Source organism: Leptinotarsa decemlineata, unplaced genomic scaffold, assembly GCF_025532065.1.
Source record: "Leptinotarsa decemlineata unplaced genomic scaffold, Ldec_3_MD MMD2_tig00026369_RagTag_RagTag, whole genome shotgun sequence".
NCBI classification, from domain to species: domain Eukaryota; kingdom Metazoa; phylum Arthropoda; class Insecta; order Coleoptera; family Chrysomelidae; genus Leptinotarsa; species Leptinotarsa decemlineata.
Genome location: NW_027412709.1, coordinates 4,206,936 through 4,228,055, shown reverse-complemented (window position 1 = coordinate 4,228,055; position 21,120 = coordinate 4,206,936). Strand labels below are relative to the sequence as shown.

Here is a 21,120-nt window from a genome sequence, read left to right as displayed (position 1 = left end):
TGTAAAAGCTTTCCCAAAAACGAATATGTATTTAAAATTGGAATATTAGTAATAACTGTCTTTAATCAATTTTTTTTCTCCTCATCACTTCATTTTTATACTTTTGTTGAATCATAATGTTTTTCATTTAAAGCGGGTCCGAATTAAAATGATAGCAAAACTTGCTTATCCAATTCACCAAACAGGTAGAGGATGAAGACGATTCACTAAATGTGAATTGAAAAAGTCAACTGAAAAGATAGAATGAGAGAAAAGAAACTGGCCCAGATAAGATCACCGTAATTCCTTTTCATGTATAGATTCTTGTAAGACCACTGATGGATACTATTTCATCAGTTTTACCAGAGCCACAAGTTCAGGGTCGAATATTCCAGAAGAATTAATTTGAAAACTCAATCGGAAGCGCCAGTTTTGGTAGAAGCCCCAAAATATATTATCATGTGTCGTGGAAAAGCCGAGATGAGGTAAAGATTTGGAAATCGTAAATTGGATTTTGATGTTTTGCGAACCAGATTCTGATGGTTTAGGAGCTATAATTGAGGAACAAATCATTCTAGTCCATTATTTCTGCTTAGGATTTTGTAGTCGACACCAGAAACACTGTTGATATTCGTAAATGAAAACATTTTGATCACTGTTTCTACCTAGCAATGACGTAGGGTTCAAGTGGTAGTGATGAAAGACTTCAAAATCTCTCCGAATAATTAGAAAACCATTTCAGTACAAATCATTGAACCCGATGTCTTAGATTCAGCTTTGTTGAAACCATTCATCCGTTCAACTAACCCAAATGTGAAGAAAAAATCATTATTATAAGAGTAAAAGGAAGAAAACACCAATCAAAGAGCTCGAAACTGAAATACCAAGCCCCTTAGACAAACAACGAAAAGATGAATCAACAGTTCTTCCTCTTTTCATATCAGAGATATTCATGAACGTCTTAGGCTGAGGCAGTGATTTTGAATGTTCGATTTGAAGAATGAATACTTATTGGTAGTCATTCTCCGCAAATATACTAGGCGAAGTGTGTTACCGCAAATAATGAATTAAATCAGATCGAAATTATGCCTTTTGGTTAATTCAATGCACTTTCAGCACTCGAAAATGTAAAGGAACTGAAGCTTAGAGGGCTCATTTTGAAAATATGTCTTGTTCATTTTGAAAAAGTAATAATGATAGATGAGACCCTCAACGAACAAAACAGTACGGTGCATTCAAAAAAATGAGGACTTTCTTTCACTTGACACAGACGCTTCCCAATATTACATCGAATTTGTTGAGTATCGGTTGCAAGAAGAGAAAAGTTATGATTAACCTACTTTATAGGAAAATACGAGGGGTATAATTGTGTAAGATGAAAGCAGCTTTATGGGGAAGACAAATTTGAGAGAGAATAAAGTTTCAATTATCCGTGGTAGATCAGTTCGAAAAGACCACGAGACAAGATTGGCAATTATGGTCCGATTTGATTCAGAATTGATAAGTGGTGGTTTTCAGAGTCGAAAATTATGATATGTTTGTCAATGCAAAAAAACAATATGGTGGCTCCAAGATGGCGGACGAAATTAATAATTATGGTCTGATTCGAATCAAAATTAGTAAGTGTTGATTTTCAGGGTCGGAATGGCGGGCGAAATTTGTAAGTATGGTTCGATTCGATCCGGCACCAAAACCAAATTCTTCAAAACACATGTGTTGTGAAAATAATACAAAAACACGTCGATTTTCAATCCCCACCCCTTGGTCAATCATACAATTTGAATACGAAAAGTACTGAGTGTGACACGGCATTGAAAAGATAATTTCATAAGGAATTCAGACATGCAAGTATTCTCTACCTAACTTTTCATTTTGGCGCCCTATTGAGAGAAAAACTGTTTCGTACTCCACTTGAACTTTGGTAGGTGTTCATCATTGCGATGACAATGCCTTATGGAAATTTTGTTGGAAAAAAAACAATTAAATGGCAGGTCCAAGATGGCGAAAGAGATTTGTAATTATTGTCTGATTCGATTAAAAATTGGATTTTGGGTACAGATTTTCAGTATGAATAAAACGAATTGAATAAAATTGGATAAATAGCTTCTGAATGAAATGAGAAGAAAAAGAAAAAATTGTCACGAGTGCAAAATAGGTATTCTTACCCAGTAAAATTTTGATTCTCTTACGCATAGAATAATCTACGTCACGCATCAACGAAATATATATAATTTTCTTTTTGCGTATTTGTATAAGAGCTTTTTTATGAATTTAATTATTTTTTTCGTCATACTGGAAACTTGTAAAACCCCCATATGCTAATTTTGAATCGAATTGAACCATAATTGCAAATGTTGTCCGCCATTGTGAGGCCGCCATTTTTTTTTTCTCACTTAGAAACATTCCTTAATGCATTGTCACCGAATTTATGTCAAATTAGCTTGCAAATGAAGTATCATGATTAGGAATACGGAATGGTTTTTTTTTCGCAAAAGAAGGCCAAAATATAAAGATGGGTAACGAAAATTGACATGGCCGAATTCCTCATGAAATCACCTTTTAATGACGTGTCACACTTACTACTTTCCCTATTCAAATTATTTTGGTGGTAGTGACCAAAGGGTGGGGGGTGGGGTATGAAAGTTGAGGTTATGATAGAAATATGTCCCCCTTGGATTACAAATCGACGTGTTTTTGTATTTTCCTTTCAGAAAACATGTGTTTTGAAAGATATTAGAGTAATTGATTTATACCGAACCGAAGTCCTTCCCCCACCACTTGACCTTGATGACGTCACATGACCTAGATGAGTTATTCTCCAGGTGACTGTGGTTGTGACCTTGAATGATCTTGAACTACATCGTATGACCCTGATGAGCCATGTTGAAGGTCGTTCGAGGTCACACTGTTCATCGGCCTTGATTATCATCAGGGTCATTCAAGGTCTCAAATTCATGACTCAACTTTGAATATCATCCTCATTTCTCCAATGTGAATTCTTGGCGTTGAATGACTAAGCTTAACCTTGAGCTATGTGTGCGTCGTATGACCTTGTTCAATTCCTTAATACATGACCTTGAGCTTTACATTGGAGACATGAGGATGATATTAAAAGTTGAGTCAGGTCAAGGTCATCAAAAGATATTCAACCTGGCCCATCAAGGTCATATGGCGTAGTTCAAGGTCATCCAAGGTCACAACCACAGTCATCTGTAGGTTACCTCATCAAGTTCATATGACATCATTCAAGGTCAAGTGGTGGGGGAGGACTTCGAATCGGTAAAAATCAACTATTCATTCGATCTGTTTCGTTTTTGGTGCCCCACTCTGTATAACATATAATGGTGTTGAATTTGATAGTATTTATATTGGAATCATAGAATATAATTTTTGGTACACCAGAATGAAATACCATATATATCATCTACTGAAGATCCTAACTTGGTTAGCATAACGCGCTTCGGGAGACTCGTGTTTCATTCAACCTCTTCTACGAACCTAGAGAAATCATCCATGTCATCCAAAACACCCAACAAAGGAACCAAAATAACGATTGATCCATTAACATGGGCGATGGTTTTCTGCAATTTTTCTTCATACTCAAACTTGAGTTGTTCGTACATACTAGCATTGTAATCAAGAGCAGCATCAATATCCGTTAACCAATGGACAGTTTTTGTATTCAAATCCATATGATCTTGTAGCACCGTGCCATATTCTATAAGGCGAGTTAAATCGTACAGCATTTGTTGGATCCTTTCACGGAGATTTTGGAGGTGAACAGTTCTGATCCATATCATATATTTACCTGCAGAATAATATCTCATAGTGAGTTTGAAAAATAGTACACATGTATGCAATCAAATTTTCTATCACGCTTGGTTAAATTCACAAACTGAATAATTCAGTCTTTATTATTGTATACATGATTATTAAGTATTCATTAGTACACACATATTTGAATCAAATCAATTATTTTTCCCAGGATTTGCATTAACAAATATTGAATTTTTTAATACATCTTAAACTATACTAAAGCAATAGCAATATGTCAGAACCGTAACGATGACATCATCAGAATAAGAGACATCTAAATAAAAGAGAAAAATTAAAAACTAATAAACAAGAAAGAAGTGGAACATGGATACGATCAAAACTAATAAACAAGAAAGAAGTGGAACATGGATACGATCTTCAAATTATCCCACAAGCGAGTAGCAATTTCTTACATTCTTCTTTGAAAACAGGATTGTTTTGAGTGACTCAGGTAAGCCATTGTAAGATTCAGGTGATGTTATGATGCTCCTTTTTCAATCTAGTTTATTCGTAGTTAAACAAGGGCAGTATATAATTTGTTGAAATGTATAAGTGTTGATTTCTTCAAATGTTTTGAATTTATCAAAAAAATTCTTAAATACAAAGTTTGGATTGTGAATATCAAATAACATATTTGTTCTTTGAATGACATGTTTTTTGTGGATGACTCAATACTTTCTACTGTTTTGGATTTATAACCTTTCGCAATCTGAAAAAATCAAAGCTGAATCAATAGAGAATCTGCTGAAGGGTAATAAAGGGCAAATTGTAGAGTTCACCTCGAAAAGTTATTGCGTAATATAAGCCAACCACTTAAAAGCTTAACAAGTCAGTAACTAGCCGTATTCATAAATTTTGACTAAAAATTGAAAAACTCAATTGAAAAAATTAAATATTTATACTTAAGAAAGATTTCTATACGAGTTTCTCTGTGTTGTATATTCATTATAAAATGGTGAATTCAACGGAATTTTTAATTTTCCAACATTGTGTAGTTGAAACAATCTGTTAACTCTTTAGATTCTAAAGCACCCTCAGTTCATGGAAATTTACATTTTTTATCTTTTGGTGTAAAACCTAATCAAATACCCAAAATTACTTTGCAAATAATTCAACAGACTATGATGATATTCATTATTTTCTGACAATTTCAAAATTCATAGATAACAAACTGAAGTACTCTATATTCTCTAGATTCTCAATTTTTAATAAATTAATTTTTTTTTCAGTTTCATCTGCATCCAATCTTTTTTCAAACACTCTATAAGTACTCATTGTTTTCTTCCTGATATAATGAGTTTTCTATGGGTTTTCGTTATAACTGTGTATACTTTCCTGAATTCCCATGCATTGTGTATCCACAATATTTCTCTCAATTTCCTCAGTATTGACCATTTTGTAACTAGATTCTGGACATCCTCAGTTCAAAAATGTCTCATAATTTTTTTCTCTAAACTAGTTATCATTGTCCAACAAGCTGTTTTTTTCTGTTAGTATAGCATGTTTTTCAAAAGTCATCATTTGATATTTTTATACTTACCAGGTTTTCAAACACTCTATAGTCCACAAACACTTAAAATTTCTCATATATTTATTATCTTCTGCCTATAACTATAAGATTTTCTTATATTTTTTATGATCTTTGAGTCCTTTTCAGTTGACATCCTTCACTTTTTGAGCATTCTATATTCATTCAATATCATCTTCAACATATTTTCCAATGTTCCATCATCCTTTAGTCTGTATAACTATGTAGATTCTCAAATATCCTGAGTTCTAATTTTTTTCCGCTCTATAACTTTCGGAATTCTGATACCACAAACATTTTTCATTGTTTCTGCATGAAACACTTGTTTCAATTCCCATGCAGCTCACCTCTCTATATTCCTTATTTTCTGCATGCTATAACATGCTTTTCAATTCAAAAGGTTTTAGCTTTCTACTTCTCCATCTCTATACAAAAAAATGTGTGAATCTTCCAAAAAAAGGAAGAAAGCAGTTATCTTTAAAATAAACTCGTCACGAAGATGTGTAGATCATGCAAAGAAGTAACTTTCAGACACAAACATTCAATTATACATGAAAATTTTTTTCTATTCAGTTTGTATCTGTAGCTCAAAAACAAAGCATTACTAGATCTATGTTTGGTGGGACGGTAGCCTGGTGGGTTGACGTGGGTGGGTGGTTTGCTCTACTTACTCAATAATCCGCTGTGCGAACCGGTAGTTTGAACCGCAAGGCCGGACGATCGATTTTCACTTCCTATCGTCCAACCCGTGTTAGGATCACACGTTGAAAGGATTGACCTCGTTAGTCCTTAGCTCGGACAAGTTTCGACTTTTGAGATATGTCGTTCGTAGGGGAATGACAGCTGATTAACGGTAAAATAGATTTTATCAACAGATGAAGTTTTCGCCTTATAGTCTAATTCACATGTACTTTTTTTGTAACATTTTTCAGTCCTGTCCAAAAATTACGACCAAGGTGTCATTTGATTCGTATTTTTGCGTAGAAAGTTTAAGGCAAGGTCTGAAAACGCGCCGATAAAAATTACAAAAGTTATAAACAATTAAGCGAAAAAAAATGGGGCGTTAGTTTTTTCTTAATATCTCAAAAAATTTTCAAAATTTTGGAAATTTGAAAAAAGATTTGAAAAGATCAATGAATTTGCGTAAAAAAAGTATCGACTCCCGAAACTGTATCTCGATTATTTATAATTATTACAGAGCCCTTAAAATAGAGCCAAAAGCGGGTAGTCTGGCTTCTGCGCGCCTTTCGTCACTCTGACATAAAAACAAAAAAAATTATTTAAACATATCAAATATAAATATTAAGGAATGAAAAAATCCATATAATGTTGGGATACATCAATAAACAATAATCCGCAATCAAAAAATTTTTATCCCCAATTTAACGTTAATTATAAATTTGTTAATTAATAACTTTTTCTGAATTGAAAGTTAATATAAAAATCCCTATAATTATCAAACTAAAACTCTGGCATTTTTTTCCTTTGGTAAAGTTATCCTTAATAGGCAAAAAAATTGATTACCGTTGCCAAAATAAAAAAATCGTCATTTTCTATTTTTTTATTGACAATTGAAAATCAATATTTTATAAAAAATACATTACAATTTTTTTTTCTAATTTTCTATTGTTTCAATGTCTCATGGCAAAAAAATAATTAATAATTGTTTTTTTATTTTTCACAGCTATTGTTAATAAATTTATTATAAACAAATACATTGTTTATAAGCAATTCGAAAATTTTTTTGCATTATGTTAATGGAAAAAAATTATTAAAAAAAAAATTGTTTCTGTTTTTTGTTGCTAAAAAATGCGTTTGTTAATTAACAATCGTTATTGCAACTAAATATTAAAATTAAGGAACCGTTTTTTTTAATCATAAATTCTATTGTTCTTTAAGGTTTTGAAAAAACTTTTTTTTATTCTTTTTTCAATTGTTTATTTTTTTTATTTTTTCAATACTTTGTTCTATAATAAAAGTACCTATGTGTTTTTTTTAATTTATTCTATTTTTTATAAAACTTTTAATATTTTTATATTGATACTTGTTTTTTTCATTCGCTCCTTCGCTTTTATAATTATAATAACTTTCAAACTATTGCATTTATGATAAATATGCTTCAAGTCTTTTTTGTTCATTATGAATTTATTACCAATTTAAGCCTTTTACTGAAGTTGTAGCCCTATTATTTATTTATTTATTGATAGAATTTATGATTTAAAAAAACGGTTCCTTAATTTCAATATTTAGTTGCAAAAAACGATTGTTTATTAACAAACGCATTTTTAGCAACAAAGCAATTTTTTTAAGAAACCATGTTTTTCTAAAAATCATGATTTTTTTCAATTATCATAATGCAAAAAAATTCGAATTGCTTATAAACAATGTATTTGTTTATAATAACTTTATTAAGAATAGCTGTAAAAAATTTAAAAAAAAATTATTAATTAGTTTTTAGCCATGAAACATTGAAACAATGAAAAATAAAAAATAAAATTTTGTAATGTATTTTTTATATAATTATAATTTTCAATTGTTAATAAAAAACTAGAAAATAACAATTTTTTTATTTTGGCAAACGGTAATCTATTTTTTTGCCTATTAAGGATAACTTCACCGAAGGAAAAAAATGACAGGGTTTTAGTTTAATAATTATAGGGATTTTTATATTAACTTTCAATTCTGAAAAAGTTATTAATAACAAATTTATAATTAACGTTAAAATTGGGATAAAAATTTTTTGACTGCGGATTATTGTTTATTGATGTATCCCAACATTTCATGATTTTTTTCATTCCTTAATATTTACATTTAATATGTTTAAATATTTTTTTTGTTTTTGTGTCAGAGTGACGAAAGGTGCACGGAAGCCAGACCGCTTCTGGCTCTATTTTCAGGGTTCTGTAAAAATTATAAATAATCGAGATACAGTTTCGGGAGTCGGGACTTTTTTTACGCAAATTCATTGATCTTTTAAAATTCCCAAAATTTCGAAAATTTTCCGAGATATTAGAAAAAAACTAAAGCCCCATTTTTTTTTCACTAATTTGTTTATAACTTTTGTAGTTTTCATCGGCGCGTTTTTGGACCTTTCCTTAAATTTTTTAGGCAAAAATACGAATCGAATGACACCTTGATCATAATTTTTGGACAGGGCTGAAAAATTTCACAAAAAAGAGCTAAATCGAGTACGTGTGAACCAGACTATTAGAATTTCTCAAAAGAATCACCCCTTTGAATTTGGCCACGTACTTACATAACACCTTGTATATATTGGAATGATAAATTAGAATAATTCTGAGTTTTTCATTTTTGTTTCAGCAAAAATGAAAAATAATTGAGAAAAGTCTCGAATATAAATTACGACCGAATGGTCAAGAAGGAAGATCACTCTTATTTCTCCTAAACTCAAAATCAATTTAATTCTACTTTTTCGTATTATCAAGGTATTCTATAGTTTCATTTCATTAAACTTCGAATTTCAGGTAAGTTGTTTTTTTATATAACATGAACTCACCCTGCTCAATCAGTTCCTCGCTAGTGGCAGGCTTATGCATAGCTTCCTCCTTAACTTTCTCAAAACATTCGCAAATATTCTCATTCTCCTGAATATGAATATCGCACAACTTAGTGAATATTTCCTCTATGATAACCGACAGCGATTCCTTCATGGAAAGTACATATTCCGACAAAATTAGCTGTCCGATAGCAAAATACTCACTGCTCAACATAGAGCTAGCCTTGCTGATGTAATCCTGATAGTGCTCTATTTGAAGGCAGCCATTATCGAAAGCACTAGGTCCACAGCTAGTGAGGCTGATGGTTTGATATATCTCTTTAAAATCTTCGTCCAAGTTGCTGAGGTACTCCTCTACAGGGATAAACATCGTCATTATATTTTCCATCAGTTTTTCTAGTGATTCAGAAACATATTCGTCAGTTATATTGGCGTGAATGAATGTTTCAGGATAATCTTTGATCCGAAGCATTTCCAGAACGTTGAATTTCTGTCCGATGTCAATGAGATTTATTATGAACAATGAGTAAATCAAATTAACGTCTTGTTCGTTGGGATGAAGAACTAAGTTTTCGCTGTATTTTAGAGACAATTTCAAGTAAGGCACCAGTGTTTCTGACCCAGTCACTTCGACGATGTGGTCGATGGTATGCTCTATTGCCTTGCCCATATACACTGAAAGTAGACCAGTACACACTCGCAATAGTCGCTGATAAGCTAACGGTTCCAACTTTGTATCATCTTCTTCAACCATCTCAGAAACTCTGTAGTAGAATTTTCGAAGAATATTTTCGGCGTCTGCAACAAAGTGTCCGAAAGTGTCATCTAGTTCTTTAATATCGTAAGGTTTGTTTCTCAAAACCCCTATATTGAACAATGTGTCTGGTAGCATACAGCATTCTTGAACAACTCGGTGAACAAGCGGTTGATGCAACATGTATTTGTTTTGAAATTCTTTGCGAAGCCAGAGGTATACTGGGTAGTTGTCCGTTTTGCCCATATACTTGTAAGGTGCTGGCCGAAATCGTTCACAGCAAAGATCTAGTGGTTTCGTTTTTAAATTGACCTGCAATGAATTTAATATAATGTAGTTCAAAACATATGAGAGAGTATAAATAACAATAATATCATTAATTTTGAGATACATACAATCTAACTTTTGCACATATAATAAACTGAGGAAATAATATAACAGTTGAAATATATTAAAAGGTACTGTAATATAAAATTGGAACTATATGGCATGGAACTATATACAGCCAAGTTGGTTGGCAACAAGTGTGGTATATATACCAGAACTGGGTCGGAAAGACTCACACCAATCAGCCTTAAATTCTTTCTGTTGAAAGGTCGTGAGAGGATATAGGACGGACAAATCAGGAGGATGGCATTATATGCATCCCCCCTGAATAACCACAAGTATGCTTGTCAAATCGGCAAATCAACAGATTTAGCATTAAACAACTTTGTAGAGAAAATTTCCCAATCCCTTAACAACAAGGAGATTGCGGTTGCTATAATACTCGATATTGAAGGAGCATTTGACAATGCACTGCCCAAATCTATAGGATAATATCTGGCTAGGAAAAGTATAGAATCGACCATAACTGGCTGGATCCATGCCATGTTGGTAAACAGAACTGCAACTACGACTCTATTAGGTTGAGGGTCACCAGAGGGTGCTCTCAAGGTGGGGTACTATCTCCCCTGCTGCAATCGCTCCTGGTAGATAGTCTGCTTGATTCCCTTGACAGAAGAAAAGTAGATCTGCAGGCTTATGCAGATGACCTTGTCATCTTGGCAAAACTGTGATATGCCCCTTTACCAGGAGGAGAAAATTGGACGATCTAACACCACTTTCCCTCAATTGTGAGATAATTCCATTTGGAACGGAGTTCAAATATCTTGGCATTATCCTTGATAAAAAATTAACCTAGAATGCTCACTTGGAAAAAGTTTTACACAAAGCCAGACTGTCCCTATGGACATGTCGAAGGATTTGTGGTGAAACTTGGGGTTCAGGTCCCAAATAAATCCATTAGATTTATGTGATGATTGTCAGACCAATGATCACTTATGGTGCAATTGCCTGGTGGCCGAAGCCTCCACAGAAAATGGCTCAGGCGAAGTTCTCGGGCTTACAGAGACAGACTTGTCTGGCCATCAGTGGTACCATCAGTACCACACCGTCAGCGGCCATGGAGATCCTTCTAGATCTACCTCCTCTCCACATTTTTCTGGACTGCATATGACTTGTGAACATTCTCAGTATGAAATTCGAGGTAGACAAATAAAGTGGATATCAAAATAGAACTATGCGTGAAACACAAGTTGTGCACTTCCTATGTGAACCCCTTCTAAAGCATTTAGATACCGTATTAAAAATTTTGGAGTAGAATCATCGCCACCCCCAAAAGGAATGACCTATTTATTGAATTAACGTTGTGATTGAAGAAATATTTTGTAGATTGATATTTTCTACAATTTTGAATCTCAAGATGATACTAATTTGCCTGCGTCTTGCTACTGAAATGATGCAACAACGCCACTCTCAAAGAATTTATCATGACAAACGCTTACAGATTCGAACAACAAAATCATAGGGAAAAAAAATATATTGATATAAATTTACTTGCTTTTTCGATCTCTATTCTTTTTTGAGAAATGAAATTGACATCGGTGTTAACTTACTCTCTATGGCGTACTGAATCCGTTTTGAAGAATGAGAAATACCGTAGTACAAAGCCGGAATTCAATAAAAGTCATTCACTTTTGTTCGACATTATATGGGATGAATCAAATTATCATAACAAAATAATTTTTCCGTGGGTACCTTTCCATTTTATTTGCCTATGTATGTCGTTTCTCAATTTCAGTATGAAAGCATCTCATACAATGTAAAAGAAAAAGAAATTAAAATAATACAATTCCATTGGAATAATCAATTATGGTTTATTATGATTTTTTGAATGACGCCCTTCAGAGTAAATAGTTTTCTCAATACTTTTCTTGATTTCCTTATCAGTTTTTTCACTTAGTGATTTACTAAACCAGTTTCAAGCCTAACACTTCATTGTGAGATTTTCACTGGACACTTCACAAAACCACAACACGAGTTTGATACATGTAAACTGTCAAGTGAAAATTTCACATAATGTTACTTGAATACGTCACGGTTGTTCATCAAGTATCGTCCAATTCCATCACATAATCCAATTTTTTTCAAGGGTTTATCCATTGCATGGAAATACGATTCGAATTTCTCCTGGACTACGAAGCAAATTTTCCGTAATTATTTAAATTATCGCCTGATAATCCGATAATTTGGACACTTTTGAAACACAACGCATTCATGATTCAAATCCAGACATCGCTGTTTCCACCGGATATAGGTCAGTGGTACTGGGCTGAACCACAAATGACTTGGTGGACTCAACTATCCTTAAAGGACAATCCTAACTAAGAAATATCAATATCTCATCTTACGAAGATGTCATCTATGGGATTGACAGAGCCGACTGATGAGTCTTCTGACGGGTTTTCAACTAGTTGTCTTTCAAATCATATAAAGGAACAATTCGTTCAGGCAAGTCTCAACTCCCTTCACTGTAGATTAATGGACTGACACCTATCATAAAACAACTACTCCCCTGGCTAATACCACGAAGAGCAATATATGTATTATATGGTAGTTATTTGGTAACATTGTGTAGAGTAGTTGGCAACACTGCCCTGGCCAGTTGTAGTAATACCACGTGAATTATTTTATGTAATGGCTACTTTGATAATTGAAGTATTAAGATATTATTCGTGGCTATCAATGTTACATGGTGTCAGGTTAATTGAATTGAACCCTGGAGTGTGTATAATTGAACACTGGAGAACTATGGAATCGTTATTGAAATAGATCTATTGCGCAATAGATCTATTGCGGCAGTTGTATCGCCCAGAGCATATGCAGGAATAACTTCAGTGAAAAATCCTGCACTGACACCTGTCGAATATAATTCAACTCCTTCGTGGTATTAGCCAGGAGAGTAGTTGTTTTCTGATGGGGGTCACTCCATTAAACTACAGTGTAGGGAGTTGAGACTGGCCTGAACGAATTGTTCCTTCAGATTTAGATGATTTGATTTATAGCCAGTCTTCAAGTATGCCCATTGACTATATGTGAATACTTGTCTTGCAGTGAAAGATGGAGGGTGGTCAATATTAGATACATGATATATATCGTCACTGGTTTGGATAATATAGAAATATGTCAATTTAGAAAGATTCGAAATTACGTTTTCAAATTATTTTTTCAAAAAAATATACTTATTTCGGAAGGAATAAATTCATCGAACTGGCAATTACGACTGTATCAAAACTCTACAAAACGAAAACAAGTTTTTGAAAAAGATATCAACAGAAAAAGTTACAGAAGTGGTCGGAGTTGAAGTGATACATTTTGTATATTATCACCGATTTGGATAATATGAATATTCTGAAAATCTACTTCCTCGAATGATTTTTCAATATAAAAGTCACCTAATATTTTTTCCCGATATCTAGATAATTTTTTATCCTATTGAGCTATAATTTGCTCAAAAGCGGTCATCATTCTTTTCAAGCAAATACAGCTTTCGAAACTTTCGTATCTAATGAAAAACAATTCCTGAAGTTCAAGAAAAAGATAGAAGGATGGTCGTTGTTGAAGTTACACCCGCTATATTTGCTTTGAATGTTGTTTTACGAATGAAAAGTCAAGGCAATTTTCTCTTGGAAACCATTTTTGTAATTATTGTACAAGATTAAAAATACATTGAATTAGGAAAATATTAACGCTGAAAAAAATTCACAAGTTTTACAAATTTTATTTCACCCCTATTATTTAATATTACTGAAGTTCTATCCCAACACCAAACCATTATTTTTAACACCTCGACACGTGTTTCAATCACCAAGTAATCATCCTTCCACCCTTAAACTTCAATTTCCTCTTGAAGATGATGACTTGGTGATTAAAACACGTGTCGAGGTGTAAAAAAAACGGTTTAGTATTGGAATAGAACTCCAAATAGTGCATCACAAGTTCCTATTTTTATTTTCTGGATTCAAACCAAAATATAAACTGACTGAAATCATTCCGAAAAAACGTAATGAAGCTAACTAAGTTACTCACCCCGGCGTCATGAGTTATCCTAATAAATTCATCACGAGTTTCTGACATTATTCTATCGATGGAAGACGTATACTTCGTTTCGAGTCCTCTCGCACATATCCTTTTTTTGATAGCCGATTCCTGAAATAATGACATCTCCGTGGTAGGGCCCAGGTTGGCAAATCCACGAATTTTTTTGTGGGAATCGTCGAAATGGGGTACTCCTGGATACAGAGGCACCAAGCGGTGCTTGAACTCCTTAAGTTTCGTATTTTTCGTAAACTCAGTTTGAAAGTCCCGCAACTGCTGCCGTTTCATTTGATTGACCTTGAATTTGTCCATCAACTCCTCAGTCAGTTGGGTGGCGATTAGTTCCGCTAGTAACGGAGGCTGAATCATGTTCTTAGTGTTCAGTTTACAGCGCTTTATGAGCCTTTTCGCTTCTCTCTCCATTTTATAGACAAATATTCAATGTTCGACAAATTTCGAAGTTGATTGATTGGATGTGTCAGTTTGACATTCTTTTATATTCATCGTCGCGCCTGACAGTGTATTTATATATTTTTATATTTTTTAGAAGAACTGGGCGTGTTTGTAGTATAAAAAGCCGATAGGAAGTTTATATCAGGAGATTATGCCATCAGATAGGAGCAGGAAGCAGCAAAACAGTAGAGGTGTGAATGCAGCTGTGGAAAACTCCACTCTGTCAGGTAATTGCTCATTTTACTTGAAAGTCCACTCCTATCAAAGACCCAATACGATATTTTGACGTAATGTCTATATCCAACTATATAAAAATCCTACTGTATCAAAGTGTAACTTTTATAGACTGGGTGTAATTGATAAGGGAATAACTCATTGTGCCTTAGTAATCTGAGGCACTCATTGTGCCTGTAATCTGAGGATCATGCACTCTCATTATCGGCATATAAGTATGATATTGAATCAGTCTATTCCAGTCTATGATATAAGAATCCTCAGTTGAGGAATTAAAGTTCAATTATGTATTTACAAAAAAATAAACATTTTTCATTTTATATTAATTTCGTAATCGTTCTAGTATTTTCATTGGTAATTTTTAAAATGAAGTGTAATTTGTGAAGCTTTCAGTAATTGATTAATACTTGAAAAATCACCATAGTATCATCATGGTAACATATTTTTAGTTTTGTCAAATAAATGTATTTTCAAATCACAATAAATCATAATGAATAAAAAATAGACACAATGAAAAATTGGTCATCATTGGCGCCTTCCCTTCCTTAAATATACTTCAATGAAGAGAGGGACACGTATGAATCGTTGTATTTGTGCCATCTGAAAGCATAATAATATCGACAGTAAGACGGGTAATGTGCACTGTAGGTATTTCCAGTGTAATCAATAAGTATGTGCATAGAGATTGAAACGACAAAGGGCTACAATGACTGCCACAAGGTTACTCAGATCAAATTTATGAATCGACGATTTCCTCCATTTTTTTTTTCATTCTACATTTTGAAAAAGGTGGTTTCTCGTCTCCATCTTACGTTTCTTCCATGGTAGTCTTAACATTTTAACAAACTTGACTGAACACCAATTCATGCAATCTTTGTATAGAGATATAGAGGAAACTGACTGGAATAATTTAGGTACGTCCAAGAACGTTAATAAATTAGTCGATATTCTATATTCAATTTTATATGGCATTTTTGAGGATCATATACCCAAATTCAAAAATATTAGTCATGTTTATCCTGAATGGTTTCATTCTGATATCATAAAGAACATTAAACAGAAGGCTAAATTAAAAAAAAATATCAAGAAATTTAGACGTGATGAGAATAGATTTGAATTTCAACGTTTGCGTGCTTTGATTAAAAACCAAATAAAAACCGCATATGATAACTATCTTGCTAACATACAAACAATGTTGTCTAGAGATCCTAGCAGATTCTGGTCATATGTTCACTCTAAGAATAACAGCACAAGAATACCAGGATCAGTAACCTACTTAGGAAACAAACTCGAGAATCCTCAAGATATTATTGATGCCTTCAGTAATTTTTTCAGTGAGGTGTATTCAAAATCTGGCTCAGTTTTGAACAAAGTTGGTACAGTGAATAATAATGTTCATATTCATTTTTCTCCATTGAAGAAAATGAGGTTATATCTGCAACTAAAAAATTAAAGGGCAAACTGACATCATGCCCAGATATGATCCCATGATTTTTGTTAAAGGATTGTGCAGGGGCATTAGCAAAACCGTTAACGAGAATTTTTAATTCATGTCTGATATCTGGAACATTTCCAGATATTTGGAAATTAGCTAAAGTATGTCCTGTACACAAAAGTGGTAAAAAATCATATATAGAGAATTACATACCCATATCTATTTTATGTATGTTTTCTTAAATTTTTGAGATTATTTAATATAATCGCATATATGCTTCTGTTCAACGGCAACTATCTCAACATCAACATGGATTTGTTATTAAGCGTTTTAATGTTACAAATCTAGTCATTATTACTCAATGTATTTCCGAAGCATTAGATAACAATGGCCAAGTTGATGTTAAATATACGGATTTCTCTAAAGCATTTGATAAAATTGATCATGTTATCTTGCTCAATAAATTGATGAGTTTCGGTTTTTCGAATACTTCCTGTCAGCTGATGCAATCCTATCTGACATGTAGAAAACAATTCGTGTCCTATAACGGTTGTAAATCTGATGTGCCTCAGGGCTACAACCTAGGTCCTCTTTTGTTTTTATCGTTTATTAATGACTTATGTGAAAGTTTAGCTTGTGAGCGAGTTTAGCGGTTATGCTTCGCGGATGACTTGAAATTATTTTCTATTATTAAGGAAGTAGGTGATTGTGTGAATCTTCAATCTCAATCTGAATTTTTTGTTGCTTGGTGTAGCAATAATAAATTGAAACTCAATGTGGAGAAATGTAAAGTAGTGAGTTATAGTCGAAAAAAAAGGTTTATACATTCCCGTATTCAGATCTGCTGAGATGTAATGAGATCAAAGACCTAGGGGTAATATTCGATCATGAATTAACATTTGGTAGAACCAATGACCACTTCCCACACTGTAGGGTAAGTGATAATTGGGTCCAAGAATCATTATCATTATCATTGTCCAGAGAGGAATATCAATAGCATAATACGGTACTACTCAGCCTTCGACTTTTCTATCCTTGAGCACATCAACCAATGTTGTTAAGACTTTTCAGCGTCTTTTGAATTAGTGTCTATATCTATCTGAATCATGTCGCGGTTTTTGTAAAACCCTTTTATAGTGAAAATCATACAATAAACTATATTGATTAGTTTTTTTATATGGATTTTCATCAAGTATCGCCAGTTCTATTCAATTAGGACGAAATAAATGAACTTTCCATTGCAGAAACCAAAAATCATATTTGCAGATAGATTGTTGTTCTGTATATAATGCTAGACATCAAAATTGCCCTAATCGTTGTATAGAACGGGGTAGTAGATTGAATGGATGACTACCTAGATCACCTGGCCGAACTGAACTTGACTATTTTTATGGGACTATCTTTAGAAATGTCTGCAAATAACGACTAAGGAGTAGCACTGTGTGCCACAAAGTTCGTGATGTAATTACTCCGAAATAGTCACGGAATACGTTAAAAATTATCGCAAGTGATATAATTACACATTAAAAGGTAAGACCTCGTTAGTCCTTAGTTCGCATAAGTTTGGATTTTTGAGAGTTATCGTCGTAGGAGGGCGACAGAAGGAAACCAGATTTTAACAGATGTATTTAACAGAAATGCAATGACTTGAAGATACGTTTGGTGGGGGTCACAAAAGTAATCGTGCGTTTCTTTTGCAAAAATTCCAAACTTTTTTGATGATTTCGATAAAATTCTGTACAGTAATAAACCAAAACCAGCTGAACACAGTGAATTAGTTGGAATTTTGACAAAAATTCTATAATTGAATTAGTGGAATAATTGAATGGCGTATTTTCAAATTGCACTCAGTTATATTTTTTTTAATGACGAATGCATTGCATAAAGATATAATGAATCGCACCAGCCGCTGACCACTATACAGTAACCATGTTTTTTTTGTGGATTTTAGCCTTTGGGAATTGCCTGGGTGGCTCATTGGTATCTAACCACTATCCTGTATGTCTCCTGTTATCGTAGAGGATCCACTTTTCATCACACGTGATGATTTGATCTAAAGAAGGATTGTTTTGGTTGCGCAACAGCAAAGAAGAACAGGCCTCGAAATGTAACAATTTCTGTCGATCGTTTCAATCGTGAGGCGCCCACTTTCAGAGCTTTTCAACCTTTCCAATACGTTTCAAACCATCAAATCAATGTCTACAAACCGGATATGATAATGTCAAGACAGACAATTCCGCTTTCTGCTTTGAAACTTTTGTTGGGGTTTAAAATGGACACCAATATGTCTTGGCACAATCAGCAAAGGCTGCTTCTCAAAAACTTGGAACACTTTTCCGAACCAGAAAACTGTACACACCTCAGCAACTTTTAATGGTTTATAAAGCTCAGATCAGACATTCCTTAGAATATTGTTCTCATGTATGGAGCTCCGCCCCTAAGCATACCATGAAGCTGCTAGATTCTATCCAGAAAAAAACCATCCGCCTGATTGAAGACGCGAACATCACTTACAACCTTTATAGTCTAGAATATAGAAGCAAGCTTGGAGATTTGTCTCTCTTCTATAGATACTCTTACGGGTAGTGCTTATTTTTTTGTCTTCAAAAAGAAGGTAATGAATCCAATTATAAGCATATATTTCTTAGAAGAATAAAACTAACTTAACTGAAATGAAGAATAGAATTATTATTGATATCATATCAGTATACTATATGTTTTTATTTTTTTGTCAGGTGACCCTAGACTTATCAATATTGTAACCGATCAACTTCTGAGAGTTGTCGTTCGTATGGAGGCGACAGCTGATTAACGGAAAAACAGTTTAAATCATAAATGTGAATGTTCACAGATCGGTTGGGCTCTTTCCGGAGAACTTGAACCCAGGTTTGTGTTTAATAAACCCTACAAAATACAAATTAAGCAGAACACAGAGTCAGATGCTACAAATGCAATACGGATTTATACAGATGGCTCAAAAACCAAAGAAGGTTCAGGATGTGGAGTGTACTCCAGATCACTAAGCCTAAGGATCAAATGGGGAATGGGAAGAAATACCAGCGTGGTCCAAACAGAACTGGCTGGTATCTCAATCGCCACAAAAGAAATAACCAAGAAAAGAATTTCGGGCAAAAACATAACAATCTGCACTGATAGCAGACAAGCATTATTAGCCTTGAACAGACACCGTGTTACTTCAGGGCTAGCACTAGAGTGCCACCAAGATTTAGCCAAAGCCTCGGTAGATAATAACATTATCCTGAGGTGGATTAAAGGGCACGAAAGGAGTAAAGGTAATCGCATTGCCGACTCTTTAGCCAAGGAAGCGGCTGGACTAAGAATTTTAGGACCAAGTGGCACCCACGGCCTGATGACTTCGACAATTGCGGAACTAGTCAAATGTTACACCCATGCTCAATCTTTAAAGAGATGGGATGAAATCAAAGAATGTAATCTTGCCAGGATCACCTTGGGCGACCCTGGGAAGCTGGCGCCGAAGAAATATCTGGCGATGACCAGGAAAAATCTACGCCTTACAGTAGGATTTCTGACTGGCCACTGTCAGCTAAGGAAACACCTACATAATATGGGGCTAGTGGACACACCTCTATGCAGGATGTGTGAACAGGAAGATGAGACTGTCAGGCATGTCCTGTGTGAGTGCCCGGAGTTATCGTCAATAAGAGAGTGTGTGTTCGGCGAGTCTTGGCCTACACCTGCCGATATAAAGGAGATGTCTCCCAGCGACCTGTCCACCTTCCTGGAAAGGACAGGATGGACGACGACCTAGGAGGACAACTCCTTGGGAGGATGTACAATGGGTCACATGTGGCCTAAGTGCGTGGGCTTACACTCACCCTCCCTACTCTACAGATACAGAACGGAAAAACAGATTTTAAACAGATTTTAAACAGATTTAAACAGATCTATTATATCTATTTACTTCCAGATACTGAAACATGTTCAATCAAATGTGCAAGATCAGTGAACCAAGTCAAAAATGATCTCAAAACTGTAATTGAGCTTATGGGACCTACAACTCCTCACTTCACTTTGAGTAGCAGCAATAATGGAGATATCGAAGATACTTTATATACAACTACTGTGTCAGTTACCACAAAAGTAAGTATTGGTTGTCCGTCAATAACATCTGCCCAATAAGAATTGAAAGATCGAAGTACTTTTTTCTCAACTTGTCTAGTAGGAAAAGTATTCAAAGGTATCAATACAGTGACCCAAAGATCATGAGTTCGAATCCACCATCAACCAGATATTTTTCTCGTTAGAATTCATTTTGTTTAAGGTGGATTCATTTTGCTGCATTATTTAACTGACAGGACTACAGCCTATCCTGAAATCGAGGCTAATGACCTTAGTTGTCAGTACCGTCAACTCATTTAAAATCTATTTCTGTTCTCAATTCAATCAGAAATAAATTTCCAAATTAAAATAGAAATCTTGAAGCAATGTTCCTGAACACCGGAATCGCAACACACTTATCGAAGCGCGTTCCATCAACCAAATATCATTACTGTAGTTATGTGTAATATTTCCGCCAGGAACAGTAGTAGACAATGAGATCGAGAGGTATTTGAAAAAAACTGTGCGAAACAAGATGCATAGAAAGGCACGAAGCCATGTTGACGTTCATGGAACACCTTCCTGCACTCCCCACTGTACTCGAAGCCATTGCTAGTTCACAGGAAGGTAGAGAAAGTGATGCATTTGCTTTCCTGCACTATATTCTGCAGCAATCTTCAGCTCACAATCTCCGAGCAGAATACATGATATGATGGAAACTTCGCAGGTTGAAGAAGCTGTAAAACATAGCATACGGAAAAAACGAGACAACAAATCTGACACCTTCAAGGAGCTTTATAACCAGGCGGCTAATTTGGCGAAAGAAATGGGCACAGTAATTCACATGCCTAAGACAATGGCTCGACAAAAAACGATATAATGTACAGACTTACCCGAAGTCTTTT

At 34.2% G+C, this 21,120-nt stretch overlaps 2 protein-coding genes across 3 annotated transcripts in view; one reads left to right on the top strand and one right to left on the bottom strand.

Moving 5' to 3' along the window:
* Dhc62B (Dynein heavy chain at 62B) overlaps positions 1-14,436 on the bottom strand; it is a 123,007-nt gene extending 108,571 nt beyond the window's left edge. Inside the window, exons 1-3 of the mRNA XM_074185272.1 lie at positions 14,005-14,436; positions 8,841-9,906; positions 3,478-3,787 (exon numbers count right to left, since the gene is read on the bottom strand). Coding sequence (XP_074041373.1) covers positions 3,478-3,787; positions 8,841-9,906; positions 14,005-14,436 — 1,808 coding nt within the window. The remainder of the gene's footprint in view (positions 1-3,477; positions 3,788-8,840; positions 9,907-14,004) is intronic.
* Positions 14,437-14,551: 115 nt separating this feature from the next.
* The window catches only part of LOC111512224 (uncharacterized), a 41,931-nt gene continuing 35,362 nt past the window's right edge, over positions 14,552-21,120 (top strand). For both annotated transcript variants that reach the window (XM_074185273.1, XM_074185274.1), the window contains exons 1-2: positions 14,552-14,693; positions 20,085-20,257. In XM_074185273.1, the coding sequence (XP_074041374.1) occupies positions 14,618-14,693; positions 20,085-20,257 (249 nt within the window). In that variant the 5' untranslated portion in view covers positions 14,552-14,617. The remainder of the gene's footprint in view (positions 14,694-20,084; positions 20,258-21,120) is intronic.